We start from the raw sequence: 16,609 nt of genomic DNA, 5'->3' as shown, positions 1-16,609 counted from the left end.
TCAAGTGCGATCTTTATACTCACTCGGAGCTTCTCTAGCACCCTCACAGGTTTGTTTCTGGTAAACGATTCATTTTACGAGGAAGAACCCTTAAACTGCAGCTCCACCTTCTTGGATTACATTTAACTGTGGCGTATTTGGTATACTTCGGTGCCTCGGCTCTTATGGTATCTTCAATATGGCCGCCTTGATCCTCGAAATCAGTGCCGTGTCGGTCCGACGTTTTTTTTTTTTTCTTTAGCTCAAAAGCACACAACGAGCAGGCAAGCCGAACGTACCACCCGCTCTCGGAGCAGGATGAAACGGCAGACGCCGAACCACATGACTACAGCGAACGTCCAATTTCGCTCAGCCGAAGTTCCCGGTGCTGCTGGAAAGAACAGCGCACGCACAGGTAGGACGAACGTTCCATAAGAAACCGCCATCCAGTGGCTTTTTTTAACAGTGCAAGATCGCCAAAAGCGGCGACGCTGCGCTGTGATGACGTGCGGCGCAAAACGCTCTCAGTCTTGACGAGTGCTCTTAGGACAAGGCTCGGAGCGCCTGAGAGCACTCGACGGAGGAGGAGAGCAATAGAAAAGAACCAGGCTCATGCAAGGCCATGCGGGTGCGGTCAAGCGCACTCCGGAATGACCATCCGAAGCTGCCATTAGGCACAGTGACGGGAAAGTTCGCTCTGTCATTCAGGACTTCGTCCTAAGGTCGACGCGATTAAATTCGTAATGCTTTTTCGCCAACTGTATTTTGATTTGTGTTATGCGAGTTACTGTTCACTTTCATCAACATACACTCAAAGTTTTCTTTTCTAATGTGCCGTTTGTCAGCCAATGGCTACTCTTTCTATAATCTTGTAAATTCCAAGTTATGACTTGGGAAAACCGATTCTTGAAGGCGAAAAGCGAAGGAGAAAGTTTCATTTCTTGAAAGTTCGCGTCGAAACCCCAGCGCCGGTACATCAGCGCGGCGTCGTTGATTTCAAGGGGTGTTCTCGGGGTCGAGTCGTTTTGGCGACCAGTAAACGCTCTCAAGACTACCCAACTATTCCCTTTCCACGTTTTAGAATACAGCGTAGTTCATTTCTACCTATAATAAAAATAGCGCTGACGCCGTCAATGCTCCTCGCCCTGGCCCTGGCGTGGCCTATTAAAAAGCCCTGGCGTGGCCTATCAACGTGGTGCAGTGGTCGAAAGCTAGGAAGGCTCCAACGTACAAATGGCCGATGCTGAAACCAAGCCGAAGACAAGGTTTTGATAAACGAACTGTTTGTTATAGCCTCGAGGACGACAAACCGTGTGTGACACCGTACACGTAAGTTGCGCTTTTTGTCGTCATCTTGATACGGAATACCAATAAACTCATACGGAACGTGCGGAGTATGACACTCGTAGTCCGTATATGCACCATGGTTCAGACACGTGTCACATTGATGCCAAAAGGAGAACAAGAGTCTGTCCTCTGCTAAAAATTTGCTCGTGCAAAAAAAAAGTAGAAAGTAGACGTCACAATCGCAGCGCTCCTTGCGCGTTCCATCTCAGCAAAGTCAATTTTCATACGCATACGCGTCACAGTAAGAGTTCAGGTGGTGCGCCGACTGCGCAGGATTCATGGCACAAACGTCAAACAGGCACGTGATTTATGCCGCACTCTCCTGCAACACAAAAATCACAGCAAAGCGCGGAACACTTTCAAAATACCACGAAGAGGATTAGCTTACATGTACACAGGCGTTCTGAACATTAGAAAGAGGTAAACATCATTTGCGCTTGTTCAAACGTACGCACCATTGAGCATCAAAAACGGATATGTATGTGTATATATAGCGAATGACGAAAAACTGCAGAAACAGGAGGGCGGAGAAAGGGGGTAGATACCCATCCCAACAAAACACCAGATATAACCTCTGTCCAATACCGGCAGTGCGCCGTAAAGTATCTAACGGGTCACACCACACAGTCGGGAACGAGATACAGAGTGAATCATCAGTTCGTCCCATCGTCATCCACTAATTCATACCCCGTGCGAATGGAATCACAGAGATTAGCGCTGCACAATGTGGGACAGTTGGCTGGATGACGTAACTCGCGCGAGCTTTATGTCACCCACACCAAAAAGACACTTGCTGTTTTGCGGCAAATGCAAATGCGTTTTACAAATTGTGAAAGAAAATAAACAAGGGGCACTTTACACGCGACAAGCGTCAAACAATTACCCCGGCACATCTGGTTTATGCTAAAGGGTTTCATCTATCCCCCATTGTTAACCCTTCAGTGTGAATAGAATGATCTCGGAAGGATTAGCGCAGGGAAAGTGCAGCCTGTTTGTTACTGTCTTTTTTCCCTGATCAGCAAGGCAGGGTGGCTTCGCATTGCTGTATATTTTGATCACCCGTCGGATGAGACTAAGGAAACAAGAATTTCAGCCCGGGTATAAACCTATACGCTTTCGCTAAATCTGTTAACACTGTCGATATGTACGAAACATGCCGAGAGCTTGAAGCGCAGTTTTGGGAACATGGTTATAATAGCTATAAAAGAAAACCATATCGCGGTGTACCACGCGGTATACAGTGCCGCGGGGGTTTCCGGTGTCAAAAGCCTGGGCACTCCTCCGATCGCATGTTGCTGTACGGCGGGCAAGAGAAGACGTTCGCGAAGTCCTCCTTGTGCTTGAGGGGGCCGTTGCACAATGCCGTTCCATTCTCTTCGGCGCAGAGCGTGTAACAGTGGACGACGTAGAAGAGCTGGTGGCCCGTGAGCGGCACGTCCTGCAGCCGTTCCTCGTCGAAGGACGGTACGAGCTTGAGAACCATGAGCGCGACGTCCAGGGCAACGCTATCTACCACGTTGGTCTCCATAAGACTAATCCATTGGGGGGTGGGCTCCCCTTTCCGCTGAAATAGCGTGGAAAATGACAAGCCTTAATTAGGGCGCGCACCCTGATTAGGGAGCGGCGGCGTAAGGGGGGGGGGGGAGGTCAATGGACCTGGAATTATCGAGTGGGGGTTGAAACAACGTGCGACAAAACCCACTGTCCCCGCGCCCCGCCTTCCGTCAAGTGCGTAATGTATCCACGATAATGTAATCCTGGCTACGTAACTGCGGTTATGTAGTAAGATTTGATGGATCTCTAAAAAAAAGCCAATTTTGGATTGTGATCTTCGCATAGTATGAACTCTATGCTACTGAAGCCCTAGGTTACTGTGCAGATTAAATAACTCACGCAGTCACCCACCTAAATCAACAAATGCGCAAGAAATCAACTTGTCTACCACGGCGCTCCAACTTCATCACGTCTCCATGGATGCCCTATCCAGCCCCCTATATCTATACCCTTGGTCACTAAGTGGTTGGAGTATAACATGAGGGCTGACAAAGGTGGATATTCTGTAAATGTGTAGCGATCGTCCGTAACTTCGTACGCGAGTCTAGCAAGCCACCACTGACTCATTCTTACGAAGGCCCCTTTCGTGTGGTTTCACGTTCAGAGAAGACCTTGATAATTTACGTTCGCGGCAAAGAAGAGACAGTGTCGTGTGAACGCGTGAAACCAGCCTATATTGAACATGAACTCTTCATTCCTTTCACCATTCAGACCTAGGCCTCCAGCTTTCTGAAGAGAGAGGGAGGAGCCTCTGTAGCCAGCGCTGGTCACTTCCCTGTTCCCGCCATGGGGGTCATTGTGCCTGCTCGAACCGAAGTAGCTGTAAGACAGGAGCACCACTACTGCCACTAAGGAAGCCTGATTTTACTCTTAATAAAGCCCGTAGATTCACCTTCTCTGGTTGTCCAAACGTGTATTCCTTGCCTCCGCTAAACCTAACTCCCAACAACTGTGCCTAGTAGCTTGGAGGTACTGGTAAACTAGACGTGCCCTGTGTTTTGAGCCCCGTGGGTTCGGTTTAAAAAAATCTGGCCAACCTTCTAGCATGATTTGCAGAGAAAGAAACACAATCACACCAGGATGCGTTGACATGACCTGTGTACATGCATATTTTGGTGGTCGCGTCCATTTGCGCTACACACCTTGTGAACAGAAATGCACCACCTGGCCCACAGAGATGTCCTAGAGCCATACACACCTGCTTATCCTCCATGCCGAAGAAACATAATTGGAAGCGGTCCAGGGGATCGGTCCCATGGCCTTGGAATCGAAGCTCCATGTAGGACACGACCGTTGCCTTCGCCACTTCAACGCCGAAGGTGCCCAAGCGCACCGCCGTAGGCGCGGTCATGTGGTACATAGGCGTCATCAAAATGGACGGCTTGAGGGCGTAGTCGAAGCGGTCGCGCCTAATATTCGGGTGGTAAAAGTGGCTTTCAAGCACCCATGGCTGGAGCATCCCGCCGATGGCTTTCATGTCCGCCCGACGGTAGGCCTTAATCGCGTCACGCAGATTCTTTACAAAGCTGGCCTCCATATCCGGGTATTGTGAGAACCTGTTTCGAGTACGAAAGCGCCGAAATTTCAACAAGAGTAAGCTTTAAAACTAGCTCACCAATTGCCTCTGAGTGCCGCAAACCCCGCACCCTGTAGTGCTTGCGTACTTTTGTACTCCTGAATATAACGCAAAATTAGTACTAAAATGTGCAAAGTTCGAGGACTACAAAACAGTACACGAGTGTACAACTCGCGGCGGTTGCGCTTTTCGGGTGTTCGAAAATTAAAACACCCAATTGTCCTTGCAAATGGACTTTTTATCGCTTATTTAATGGTTACTGCGTGGCGCTCTACGAGCTGCCACGCTTGCTTAACAGCTGAAAAATTTTGCCGCTTAGCTTGGGGTTGAAGGTTCGAAAAAAGCATTCAGCCCGGTTTTCGGTTCACTTGCCGCTGGTTTTTCACACCCCGACTATTCCTCGTGAGGCGCGGTACATAGGCAATTATAGGAGCGGTGAGGCTGCATCCCCTCTGGGCTTAGAGCATACACCGCAGCGTACCGCCGCAAAGCTAAAACGCTTTCACTTCCCATTCACTTTACTATAAGGCGCCATGCGGTTCCGAACCTCGCCTCGATGTCGTCCATTCGGGCTATCTCCATGTACTTGAAGGCCACGTCGAGTTCGGCCCACGGGTAGGTGGCGCGTTCGAGCCTCTGGTACACGACGCGACGCACCTCCCTCGCAATGCGCCTCGCGTCCGTGCGCACCGGTTCGGTGTAGACGCGCTCCAGGAACGGCAGGAACAGGGCGGCCCCCATGAGGTAGCTGGCGAAGGCGAAGCAGCCCTTCCGGTGGAACTCCTCGGCGCCCTCCAGAGTGTTGTAGTGGTTGGCGATGAGCTGCCGGTTGGCGAACCGCGCGGTGAACTGGACGGCCATCCAGCCTATGATGAGCTCGACGATGGTCTCTTTCGTCTTGATCAGCTCGATCAACAGCTTGAAGTATTCGTGGTGGCTGGTGGCGATCTCGATCTGGGAGGGCGCGCGCGTGTGGTGCGCGTAAGCGTGAGCTGCGATCTTGCCTGTCGAGAACACCGAGGGAGAAAAGACAACAAATTTATCCTGTCTTTGAGTGGTAAAGGACTCTGCCACATTTCGCATTCGTCTTTCTCCCACGAAGACATGAATATTTGTTGGGATCGCTTAATTAGTTTTTCCTTCTTCCTAAGTATACAGTCGTTGTGGTGTGAACCTCTCCTCTTGTCCTTTGTGTTTTTGACTGGTTTTTTCGTTCAAGTAAGTATACACTTTGTCAGACGCCGTTTAAGTAGCTGGCTACTGGTGTACTGGTGTACTGTCCACAGTGCACTTTTGAGAGTTTGGGATTGCCTGTGACCTATGCGTGGCCTGAAGGGTGTACGCAGTCGACAGCCTGGACACGGCGCGTAGAGATTTTATAGCCTGTAGTGTTTACATGGCATCTAGACTTATGGCTCTAGGGATACGGCTCGCAGGCCGTACATTGGGAGGCGCAGGGAATCTCGCAATCCGTGAGCCGGTGCTAACGAAGTGTTGTTCGCACGTGGTGGAAAAACAGATATGCGCTGATTAGTGTGTGCAAAAGTATGAGCCGTTACTGTACTAGACAGCTGGAGGAGCATGAGCAATGGTGGCTCTTGTTACTTAACTTTCCCAGTAGACATTAGAGAATGAGCGATGGCCTCTGTATCGATTCAATTTTTGCGATTCCTGGGGTTGAAAGAAATGGTATAATGAATTTCAGAATGAGACAAGAGTAAAATATGGGTGAGCTTTTTTTTTATTCTGGAACGAAGTGGCATCCAACTTCTCAATTTATGTACGTCCATTAATAACGAGACAGACTCGCCATAACCATCATTGAACAAGCATATTCAAATACTCATCTTTTCTCGCGCACCATTGATCAGTAGAATCGCTTGGATTTGTGACAATTCTCACTTTTGCACTTTTTGTGTTCACATGTTTTGTTCAGTGTTTTCTTTTCTTTAGCCCTTCCTGCATAGACCTTGTGTCCGGGGTATATATAATAATTAAATTAAGAAACTGAAATAACAACATATATCTCGTCTGCCGGTTCGACTTTGATGTTACGACGTAGTTTTGGTCAATCTTCCCACAATCTATAACTAGAAACAACGCATACTTGTTTAATACTCGTGCACATCAATTCAATTTTGTTAATTACCTTTTTCCTTGAAACGTAATTAACGCTCGTCCGTTTCTGTCGTCTATTAGTGTCCTAATGATCAGTGTCCTAATTTGATGATAGCACAGTTACACATTCGGTTTCAGTGAAAGCAGAAACCATGTCCAACTGAGATCGGCTTGCAAATGGGGCTCGCAGAATTTAATCACCATTAGTTTCAATGGTAACCTAAAGCGTTCGTGTGTCTGTAATGTAAAGTGCTTTTGTTGGCAGCACCGGTTCTTTGTAATGACTCTCCTTAGATAAATATGTCCGCAGTATTTCGCGATTCCTAACTCACTCAGAAAAAAAAAACGCTTGACGTTGCAGTTGTACTTTAATGATAAACAAAAGCCAAATCGCGGCTTGACGCTACTGCAGTCATAGCCAACTGTCTGCTGCCAGAGTGTGAACTGGAGCAGCAAACCAGGGCAGCATCGCCTGCCGCCTTTTAACGCAACAGCGTCAAAGAGCCCGTCTTCGAACATCGCCAGCAACACTGAAGACAGTAAATAGCACATAGCAGGTTGTGGGTTTACCCGCTCGTTTCCGGTCAAACCGTAGAAATCTTCGATGTCGCTGGTCCACCGTTCCCACGTTCCCGAGGTATCCGAGTGATTCCTCTCGAACACATATCTCCTGGGCGGGGCGTGGTACGCTTCTAGCAGCGGCAGCATGATGTCGTGCTCGTAACTGAGCATCTCTTCGAAGGTGACGCCATTCAGGACGCCTCCACCATAGTGGGCATACAGCGCATCGAAGTACGTCCGATGGGCTGGCGACCCCACGCCAAGCGTCGCCGCGTGGAACTGGAACTGATCAAGGCCTCTGGTAGGACGTGCGAAGACCTGCAAATTGATAAATGACCTGAAGGAGCAGCTAAAAAGTAAAGCAGTTTGTTCGAACGGTAAAGCATTGTTGCGATGGAAATAGCGAAACCATTGATGCGATGTAAATCCATAGCGAAAAGAAATGTCTCGAAATCTTACGCGGTGTGCGGTTCTAGTATTCTGCTTCAGCTTGCTTCACGTCCAAGAAATCTGGGACAAGAATGCCATACTGATATATTCATACTTTATGAGTAGCATCATTTGATACCTAGGAGAGAAACCGTCAATCTATTTGCTGCCTATACTTATCCCACAATTAGGTGGATGGCGCCAGGTCTGGCAGTGGGACACTAACTGTAAGATCACATATATATATGACAACTTTTTCGCGATTCTTAAGCATGCCAAGTAAGATCTTCTTGCGTGCGAGCTGGGCGTCGGGAAGTTAGCACTTCTGAAATATAGCAATTAGTTTAGCATGACGCGTCACTATATACACCCGCAATGTTTAAAACACACGACGCCTCTTCGGTCGTCCTTGTTATTGGAAGATGAGCCAAGCTGCGTCTGCGCCACTGGTATTCTTATTGTGAAACATGCGACCGTGTGCTTTCTTTTTTAAGGCGTAAGCCTTTAGTGACTCACGAGTGTCCGTGCACAGTGCGTGGAGGACGCAGGAAATCGGTTATCAATCACAGCCGGTGACACCTCGCTTGCATCCCATGCTCGCGGACACAGTGGCGCCCGTTCGGAGAACATTTCAGACAACGGCAACAGAGGCAGTCATAGATAGGCTTTCGCCTATCGCAGTTTAGCTCAGCAAAGTGCCCGTGGATTTTTTTACCTCAAACGTGCTATCGCTGACGTAGTCGGCGGTCAAGTCTAGCAGGCAGGGCCACCCCCACTTGTCGTTGAGTTCAAGAATGCTGCGAAACACGTCCACCGACTCGATCTCCCGTGTCTCGGGGTGCTCCGGCCAGTGCAGGTTGGCGTCGCGCATGTATCCGCGGATGCGTGGCACGTAGTCCGTGTCCTGCGTCACGATGTCTTCGCATGACTTGAAGAGCCGTGCCGCCTTCTGCGCCGCTGTCTGGCCCTCAGCCGGGACGTCCTCGTGTCTGCAGAAGGGAGGAGCGCGCGCGCGGTTAGCACTGGCTTGAGGGGCTTAGTTATCGCTGTACACTAACTCTGGGTCGGTTTGGATTCGCGCATGCATTGCAGAGATTCAATGTCGACGGCCAACAGAGCTTCCAGCTATGGAAAGCACTAGGGACCGGTTGGGTGACATCTCTGCGACACAGCACTACACACAAACAAAATCTACGAAAAGTACAGATCGCTACACTTACCAATGAGCGTGTGCAAACTTATGAAAAATACGTATATACATTAGGCTACCAATCATTAGGCTGCCATCACACACCAATCATTATCCGCGAAGATGTAGCTTATCATAGATAGAAGAGTTTAATTGTTGTTGCCTGGTTTTCTCTTCTATTCTACGGTCTTTTTCTGCTTGCTTTCTTGCTCTTTGCATGGGGTTGATTGAGCATTTATTATGCCAACTACCACGTTGTACACGTACTCTGCAGAGCCGTTATCTCTGTCCAATATCTGCTAATATCTTACCAAACCTAGTCTTTTCCTGCTTTCAGTTTTAATTTCTATTATTCTTTTTGCATGGAATATTGATTTTGCGTGCTTATTACACAGTGGGAATAAAGCTTTCGTCACCTGGATGTTTTGAACGGCGGAGCTGCTTAAGCTTGAGTTCCAGCCGTGCCCGGCGACCGCTCAAAAATCGGCGCAGCTAAGCAAAGGGAAGTGGAGAGGAGGAAAGGCTAAGCGAGACATATAGAGAGGCAACATGTAGGAGCGCGCGTCCCGGCGAAGTTGTTTTAGTGATAAGGCGCGCAGGGGGCTACGCCTAGCGATGAAGTATGCTCTGGCGTACTCGTGCACTCCTAGTGCGATCCGCCCATAAGATGGGCAGACCAAGGAAGGCGTTCTCCCCCGAAAAAGAAGAGAAGCGACAAAAAAGGAGGCCATCGCCTGCGCGCATATATCTCGGTGACCGCGTTGCAACACAAACAACCATTTAACTAGCTAAAGAAAAAATGATGAAAAAGAACTGCACAAATTCTATCAAGAAAAACACTATAAGAGGACAACAAAAATGGCAGGATGAATTCGGCCACGAACGGTAATTCTTCCTGCGCTCATTCCTGTCCGACTTATTAGGCTTCTTCCTGCGGTCCGAATTTGAGGGCCTTCCCATGTAGTTTAGACTTTCTTCAACTGGACGGTGATGGGTCTATTAAAGCGCTGACTGCATGAGCGTCAAGAACCACGCCGAAGCCAGTGGTTCTTTTTCTTGCGTTGCAGTTAGGTTTGGGCATAGGATCACAGCTGCGTCATGTTAACCTGTGGCTCTAACGTGGCGTCGTCAGGGCTTCCTTGGCGGGCGTATTCTTTGCTTCCAGGCTTCGTAGGCAAAGCGGCGTCTTATTGATATGTCGTCGACATAGTCTTTTCGGCGTCTCCGTCGACGGCAGATGATCTTCGTCAGTTCGACGAAGGCAACCCCACCTCCGTCGTTTCCTGCATTTAGTTTTCCGGATTAAAGCTGGACCACTGTATGATCGGCGCTGCAGCGACAGGTATCTACCGGGCGATGGCGAACATTGAGGGCTCCATCCTGTGGCGGCAAGGTAGTCGGTGATATCATGTGGCCTTTCACATTTCTGTGATCACGGTGCATTGACGGCGCTTGACGGCGAACCCCCGCCGTCCCAAACCGTGGTATGGTTATCGGTGATAGACATGGCGGGCTTCCCCGCAGTGATAGTAGAGCGGGCGTTCGTCGGGGGTGCTCCGAATGCCCGTCATCCTCGATAGCTGCACAGGGTCACTGGCGGACATGCTGGTGGCGGCGGCGGCAGTGGGCGATGGAATTTCAGTGTTGTGGGGCCTTGGCGTGGTCGCGAAGCTGGACCTTGACAGCGGGCGACGGTGGCCTATGTTTTCGCTCCCGGCTGGGGTTGCAGCGATTCCGGAACTTCCAGTACTTCCAATTACCGCGGAAGCTCTCCAGTAACTATGTCAGCAATCAAAATCAGCCTGGTGCTCCGACTATGGGCACAACTTTGGCAGCTGTTCCGTACGACCACTCTGATCGTCTCGAGCAGGTCGTCGGAGCTTAGCGCTTCAGCTTCGGCGTAGTTCGTTGTCAGCGCACGGCGGTTGTATTGCCTGGTCCGCATTTCAAGTCTTCTCGATTGATGCGGCCTCCAGAAGAAATTATGCGACAGTCTTGGGTGGGTTGCGTATTAATCCGGCGAATAGTTGCTTTTTGACACCCACAATCGAGAACCGAACTCTTTTCATCAGCCATGTTAGGGTCAGCATGGCACAAGAGGCGAGTCACCTCGTCCGTGAACATCGCGATGCTCTGGTTCTGTAGTTGCACCCTGATTCCTAAGCGAAGTTCGGCCCTTTCCTTTTGTACGACACCGGTGAAAAGCTTTACGAATTTCTCATGAAATAGGCCTCAGTAACCAGGGCGCTCTCTGTTCTCAAACTAGGTCCCAGCAGCAAACTCCAATGAAAAAAAAATAGACATGGCGCAGCTAGACGTAGCCGCTCTAGTTGTTGAACATCGTGATCCTCTCGTATGTCTTCAGTCGGGTTTCAGAGTTTGCAGCCGGTAATCCACAGAAACTTGTTGGTTCCCGAGGTTGTTGCAGCAGGATGATGGATGCTGGGACTGCCATTGGGTCGTTGACTTGGCCTTGATCCATATGGCCTTCTCAGGAAGAGGTCCACACTCCGGTAGCAGTCGTTGTCTACAGCTAGGTCGCTGGTCCTTGGCGACGTTGGTGTTGTCCTCGGGTTTAGGGCTTGGATCGGGGATTTGTGGGGATGTTCGGCACATGAATGGGCTAACACTTCCACCAGATGTCATCTAGCAGAGCGGTGAAGAACTCAGCAGAAAACTATTATTGAGGAAACAGTTTTTATTGAGTGAACCTGTGGCCACAACAACAGGCTACAATCAGACCACAATGATGGTGGCGAACACCGTCGGGGATCAGCGAAATCTGATCCGCGAGTCAAGCGTATCGGCTTTTAACATGACTATGGAAAGTTCCAGGGAAATCGCTGGTGCCCGCGTGCCTTCCAAAAACTTATTTTAAACGGAACAGCACGGTGTTCACGGGGACAAGCAGGGAGGAACGACACGGAAGATCGCTGACTTGCAACTGAAGTTTATTGCTTGGAACGAAGCATATACAACTGCTCCAACCAATAGGAGAAACCAAAAAAACACACATATTGTTCCTTGAAGCTGAAGCCGAATACTATTTACAATTTATCTACAGGGAAGCTCACGGAGGCCAAAATGGCGACGCTATATCGAGCCGGCACACACGTCGTCTTCGTCCTCATCAGTGCAGCCACACTGTGGCGGCTGTTCCGTAGTATCACCCCCCGCTGTAGAAGCACCGTCCCGGTGCTTATACTACACATCCGCGGTGAAGGGTGTATGGTATGATTTTAGTCTTGCCACGTGAACGATGTCACTTGCAGCCGATGATGACGCTGGGAGATCGGTGGGGATGATTCATACGTGACATCGGTCACTTGTCGTAGCACACGGTAAGGGCCAGTGTAGCGCGACGGCAGCTTTTCGAAAAGGCCCAAACGTCGAACGGGTGACCAGAGAAGCACCAGCGAACCCGGAGAAAAGTGCACGTCACGATGGTGGCAGTCACAGAGGCATCTCTGATGCTCCTGTGAGGCCTCGAGACGGGTGCGGGCGAGCTGGCGCACGTGGTCGGTGTGTGCGATCGCGTCGCGGGCGTATTCAGTGGCGGTACGTGTGGCCGAGGGCAGCAAAGTGTCCAAGGGCAACACGGTTTCTCGGCCATTTAGGAGATAGAATGGTGAATAGCCGGCGGTGTCGTGACGCGATGAATTATAAGCGAACGTCACATATGGTATGTGAAGATCCTAGTCGTGGTGGTCGGTCGCAACGTACTTCGAAAGCATGTCGGTGATGGTCCCGTTGAGGCGCTCCTTGAGGCCTTTGGTCTGTGAGTGGTACGACGTGCTGAACTTGTGCTTTGTCGAGCAGGAGCGGAGGATGTCCTCGACGACTGCCGACAGAAAGCTGCGGCCACGTTCAGTGAGTGAGTTCAGTGCACGGCGCGGAGCACCGTGCACTAAAATGATGTCATAGAGCAGAAAGTCAGCAATGTCAGTAGCGCAACTTGTCGGGAGAGCTCTGGTGATTGCGTACCGCGCAGCATAATCGGTAGCGACGGCGAACCATTTATTTCCGGAGCCCGAGAGAGGAAATGTTCCAAGAAGGTCTAGAACAATACGGAAAAAGGGTTCGGGTGGGATGTCGATCGGCTGCAGACATCCAGCTGGAGGTGTGGAGGGCTTCTACCGGCGCTGACAGGGCTCACAAGTGGCAACATTGCGCCGCACGGAGCGGGCGAGACCCGGTCAAAAGAATCGACGGCGTACACGGTCGTATGTGCGCGAGACGCCCAAGTGTCCAGCCAAGGGAGCATCGTGAAGTTGCTGGAGGACAGTCGAACGCAGATGCGATGGAATGACGAGCAGAAGGTCAAGGCCATGTGGATCAAAATTGCGGGGGAATAATGCCCCCTCCTTAAGGAGAAGCATCCGGAGAGAGGCGTCGCCAGGAGTTGACTCCAGAAGGTCGATGACGGCTCGTAATGAAGGATCGCGCCGTTGCTCGTTGCCGATTTGAAGCAACTGGGACACAGAGAAAACGCAAGCAATGGCGTCCGCACCATCCGGTTCGTCGACGGGGCAGCGGGACAAACAATCAGCATCCTGGTGCAAGCGTCCCGTCTTATATACCACGGAGAAGGTATATTCTTGCAGGCGTAACGCCCAGCAAGCGAGTCGTCCTGTGGGGTCCTTGAGCGAGGATAGCCAGCAGAGAGCGTGGTGATCAGTGATGACACAGAAGGGGCGTCCGTACAAGTATGGACGAAATTTCTCAACAGCCCACACAAGAGCGAGGCACTCGCGCTCTGCGATTGAATAATTGCGCTCGGTGGGTGATCGAAGTCGGCTTGCATAGGCTATAACGCGATCATGTCCACGCTAGCGCTGTGCTAACACTGCTCCTATGCCATGAGCACTGGCATCAGTCCGAACTTCCGTTGAGGCAGACGGGTCAAAGCGGGTCCAAATTTGAGACGTGGTAAGGAGAGTAGTCAGCTGCGAAAAAGATACGGCATGGTCAGGACCCCAAGAAAAAGGGGCGTCTTTCTTCAAGCGGTCGGTAAGGGGACGTGCGATAGTCGCAAAATCCTTCACAAAGCGTCGGAAATAAGAGCACAGCCCTACGAAACTACGAACGTCCTTGGCAGACTTCGGAACAGGAAAATTCGTAACGGCGCGAATTTTGTCTGGATCGGGTCGCACGCCTCTGGCGTCTACGAGGTGTCCAAGGTCGGCGATTTGGCGGCGAGCGAAATGGAATTTTGACGAGTTCAACTGGAGACCGGCGCGGCGGCACACGTCAATAAACGCTGAAAGACGGTCTAGATGCGTGTCGAATGTGGGCGAATAAATCATGACGTCGTCCAGATAGCACAAACAGGTGGACCACCAGAACCCTTGAAGCTAAGAGTCCATTCGCTCGAAGGTGGCGGGCGCGTTACAGAGACCGAAAGGCATCACCTTGAACTGATAAAGGCCGTCAGGGGTAACAAATGCAGTCTTCTCTCTGTCCATGTCATCGACAGATATCTGCCAGTAGCCGGACCGTAAGGCGATAGAAGAAAAATAGGTGGCACCGTACAGACAGTCTAGAGCGTCATCAATACGTGGCAAAGGGCACACGTCCTTTTTTGTGATTTTGTTCAGGTGGCGATAATCTACACAAAAGCGCCACGTCCCATCCTTCTTTTTGACAAGTACGATGGGAGATGCCCAGGGTCTACAGGAAGGCTCGATAATGTCCTTTGCAAGCATCTTTTTGACTTCCTGTTAGATAACAGCTCGTTCCGCCGCAGAAACACGATATGAACGTCGGTGAATAGGGTTCGCATCGCCAGTATATATGCGATCGGTCACGACGGACGTTTGACCTAAGGGTCTATTGTCAAAGTCAGAAATGTCGCGATAGCCTACAAGAACGCGGCAAAGTTGTTCAGCTTGAGCAGGTGTAAGGTCAGATAAAACCATCCTCTTAATGTCCACGTCAGTACCGTGCGATGACTTCACGGTATGGGCTGAGCTGTAACGATCTTCCACTATTAATGCCTCGACCTCATCATCCTGCAAAGCGCTAATTATAGCCAAGGAAATCCCCTGAGGCAGGTGCGCTTGCCAGTAATTTTCAGCAAAGTGTGCGGTACGATAACACCATGTGTAAGCATAACGGCCGGAATTGGTGCGGCCACGTAATTGCCGTCAGGTAGAGCTGGTGAGGACAAGTCGACGTGTGTCACAGAGTGAGGCGGTACGCGAATAAAATACATGCAGCTCAGATGACTTGGAGGGGGGTCCACAGCGTCGGCAAGAAGGGGCAAGTCAATGCGAAGTGAGCCGGCCGAACAGTCAATGAGGGCAGAATGATACGCAAGAAAATCCAGACCGAGAATGAGTTCGTGAGGGCAATGCTCGATGACGGTGAAGAGAACGACGGTGTGCCGCTCATCAATGGTGAGTCGGGCAGAACACATGCCAACAATAGCGACAGACTCTCCGTCGACGACTTGTACAACTCGGTTCGGGGCAGGCGTCAGAACTTTCTTGAGCCGACGGTGAATAGCAGCATTCATAATGGACACATGCGCCCCGGTGTCAATCAACGCGCACACAGGAACATTGTCGACGAGAACGTCCAAAAGATTCTTCTTCGTGGGTAAGGTGAAGCGAGGATTTCGTGCCAATGTCGTCAATGCAGCTTCACCTCCAGAAGCTGCACTGTCTAGTTTTCCGGTCGGGGGTGCGGCGAGTAGGTCGGAGAAGGAGCACGGCGTGACGGGGGCGAGCGAGATTGGCGGCGGAAGGGAGAAGGCGAGCGGGAGTAGCGGAGTCGTGTCAAATGTGTGACCGGGTCACATGATGGAGCGGACATAGAAGGGGCGAAGGAAAAGAATGTGCTAGAGGGGCGAGGGGGGTAATCAGGATAATAGCGCGTCGGAGAAGCCCAGCGGCTGCGGCAGTGGCGAGCGACATGTCCAATGCGTCGGCAGTTAAAACAGATCGGCTTGTCGTCCACGGTTCGCCATTCGGAGGGGTTGCGCTGTCCATAAGAAGAGTAAGAAGAGCGCGGTGGGGACGTGCGTGGAGACAAAGGTTCCGAGCGTACGGAACGAATGGATTGCAGGCCGACGTTGGACAACTCTTGACGGACGACGGCCTGGATCAAGGAGATTGTCACCGGAGAATGAACAGGTAACGGGAATGAAGGGGCCGCCGGCTGTGCCGCTTCGACCTCACGACGAATGATGCTGGTCAAGTTGTCACATCGCGACGGCTGGTAGAACAGGTCGTCACAGGATGACGTAGCAGCTGTGTTGGGAAGTCGCGTGATGTGCTATGATACCCGGCGGCCTTTAGCACGCTCGAGACGGCGGCACTCCTTGAGGATGGTATCGATGCTGGTGACGTTCGTAAATGCCAGTAAGTTGAAGGCGTCGTCAGCAATGCCTTTGAGGACGTGATTAACCGTATCGTCCTCAGTCATGTTCGGGTCAGCCTTGGCACAAAGAGCCAAGACGTCGATAATGTACGACACGTAGGACGCGGTCGACGTCTGTACACGTGTGGTAACGGCTTTCTTAGCATTGACTTGTCGACTAAACGGATTGCCAAAAAGGTCGCGTAGCTTGTCTTTGAAGAGATCCCAGGTAGAGATCTCCTCTTCGTGAGTCTGGAACCACGCCAATGGATCTCCGTCGAGGTAGAAAAGCACGTTGGCAAGCATAATAGTCGGATCCCACCTGTGACTGGTGCCGACACGTTCGTATAAGCGGAGCCAGTCGTCAACATCAGGACTGTCGACTCCGTCGAAAACACCAGGATCCCGAGGTGGCGAAACGGCGACGTAGGTCGGGGCTGCAGGCGGAGGCGCTTGCGTAGATGAAGCGCCGCCAGCAGCAGCCTAAGTTGCAT

The 16,609-nt window shown here is 51.0% G+C and overlaps 1 protein-coding gene across 4 annotated transcripts in view; it reads right to left on the bottom strand.

Annotated features, from left to right (window-relative positions):
* The window catches only part of LOC139049542 (neprilysin-1-like), a 120,681-nt gene that overhangs the window by 4,512 nt on the left and 99,560 nt on the right, over positions 1-16,609 (bottom strand). For 2 of the 4 annotated variants that reach the window (XM_070525085.1, XM_070525086.1), the window contains exons 4-8: positions 8,280-8,553; positions 7,145-7,453; positions 5,004-5,410; positions 4,079-4,436; positions 1,246-2,890 (exon numbers count right to left, since the gene is read on the bottom strand). In XM_070525085.1, the coding sequence (XP_070381186.1) occupies positions 2,588-2,890; positions 4,079-4,436; positions 5,004-5,410; positions 7,145-7,453; positions 8,280-8,553 (1,651 nt within the window). In that variant the 3' untranslated portion in view covers positions 1,246-2,587. Of the gene's footprint in view, positions 1-1,245; positions 2,891-4,078; positions 4,437-5,003; positions 5,411-7,144; positions 7,454-8,279; positions 8,554-16,609 lie in introns of those variants that run through there. The other 2 variants (XM_070525087.1, XM_070525088.1) reach the window with 2 other exon arrangements.

This window comes from Dermacentor albipictus, chromosome 9, assembly GCF_038994185.2.
Source record: "Dermacentor albipictus isolate Rhodes 1998 colony chromosome 9, USDA_Dalb.pri_finalv2, whole genome shotgun sequence".
Classification (NCBI taxonomy): Eukaryota; Metazoa; Arthropoda; class Arachnida; order Ixodida; family Ixodidae; genus Dermacentor; species Dermacentor albipictus.
Note: the sequence above shows the minus strand (reverse complement) of the source record. Positions and strands in the feature narration are given on the sequence as shown.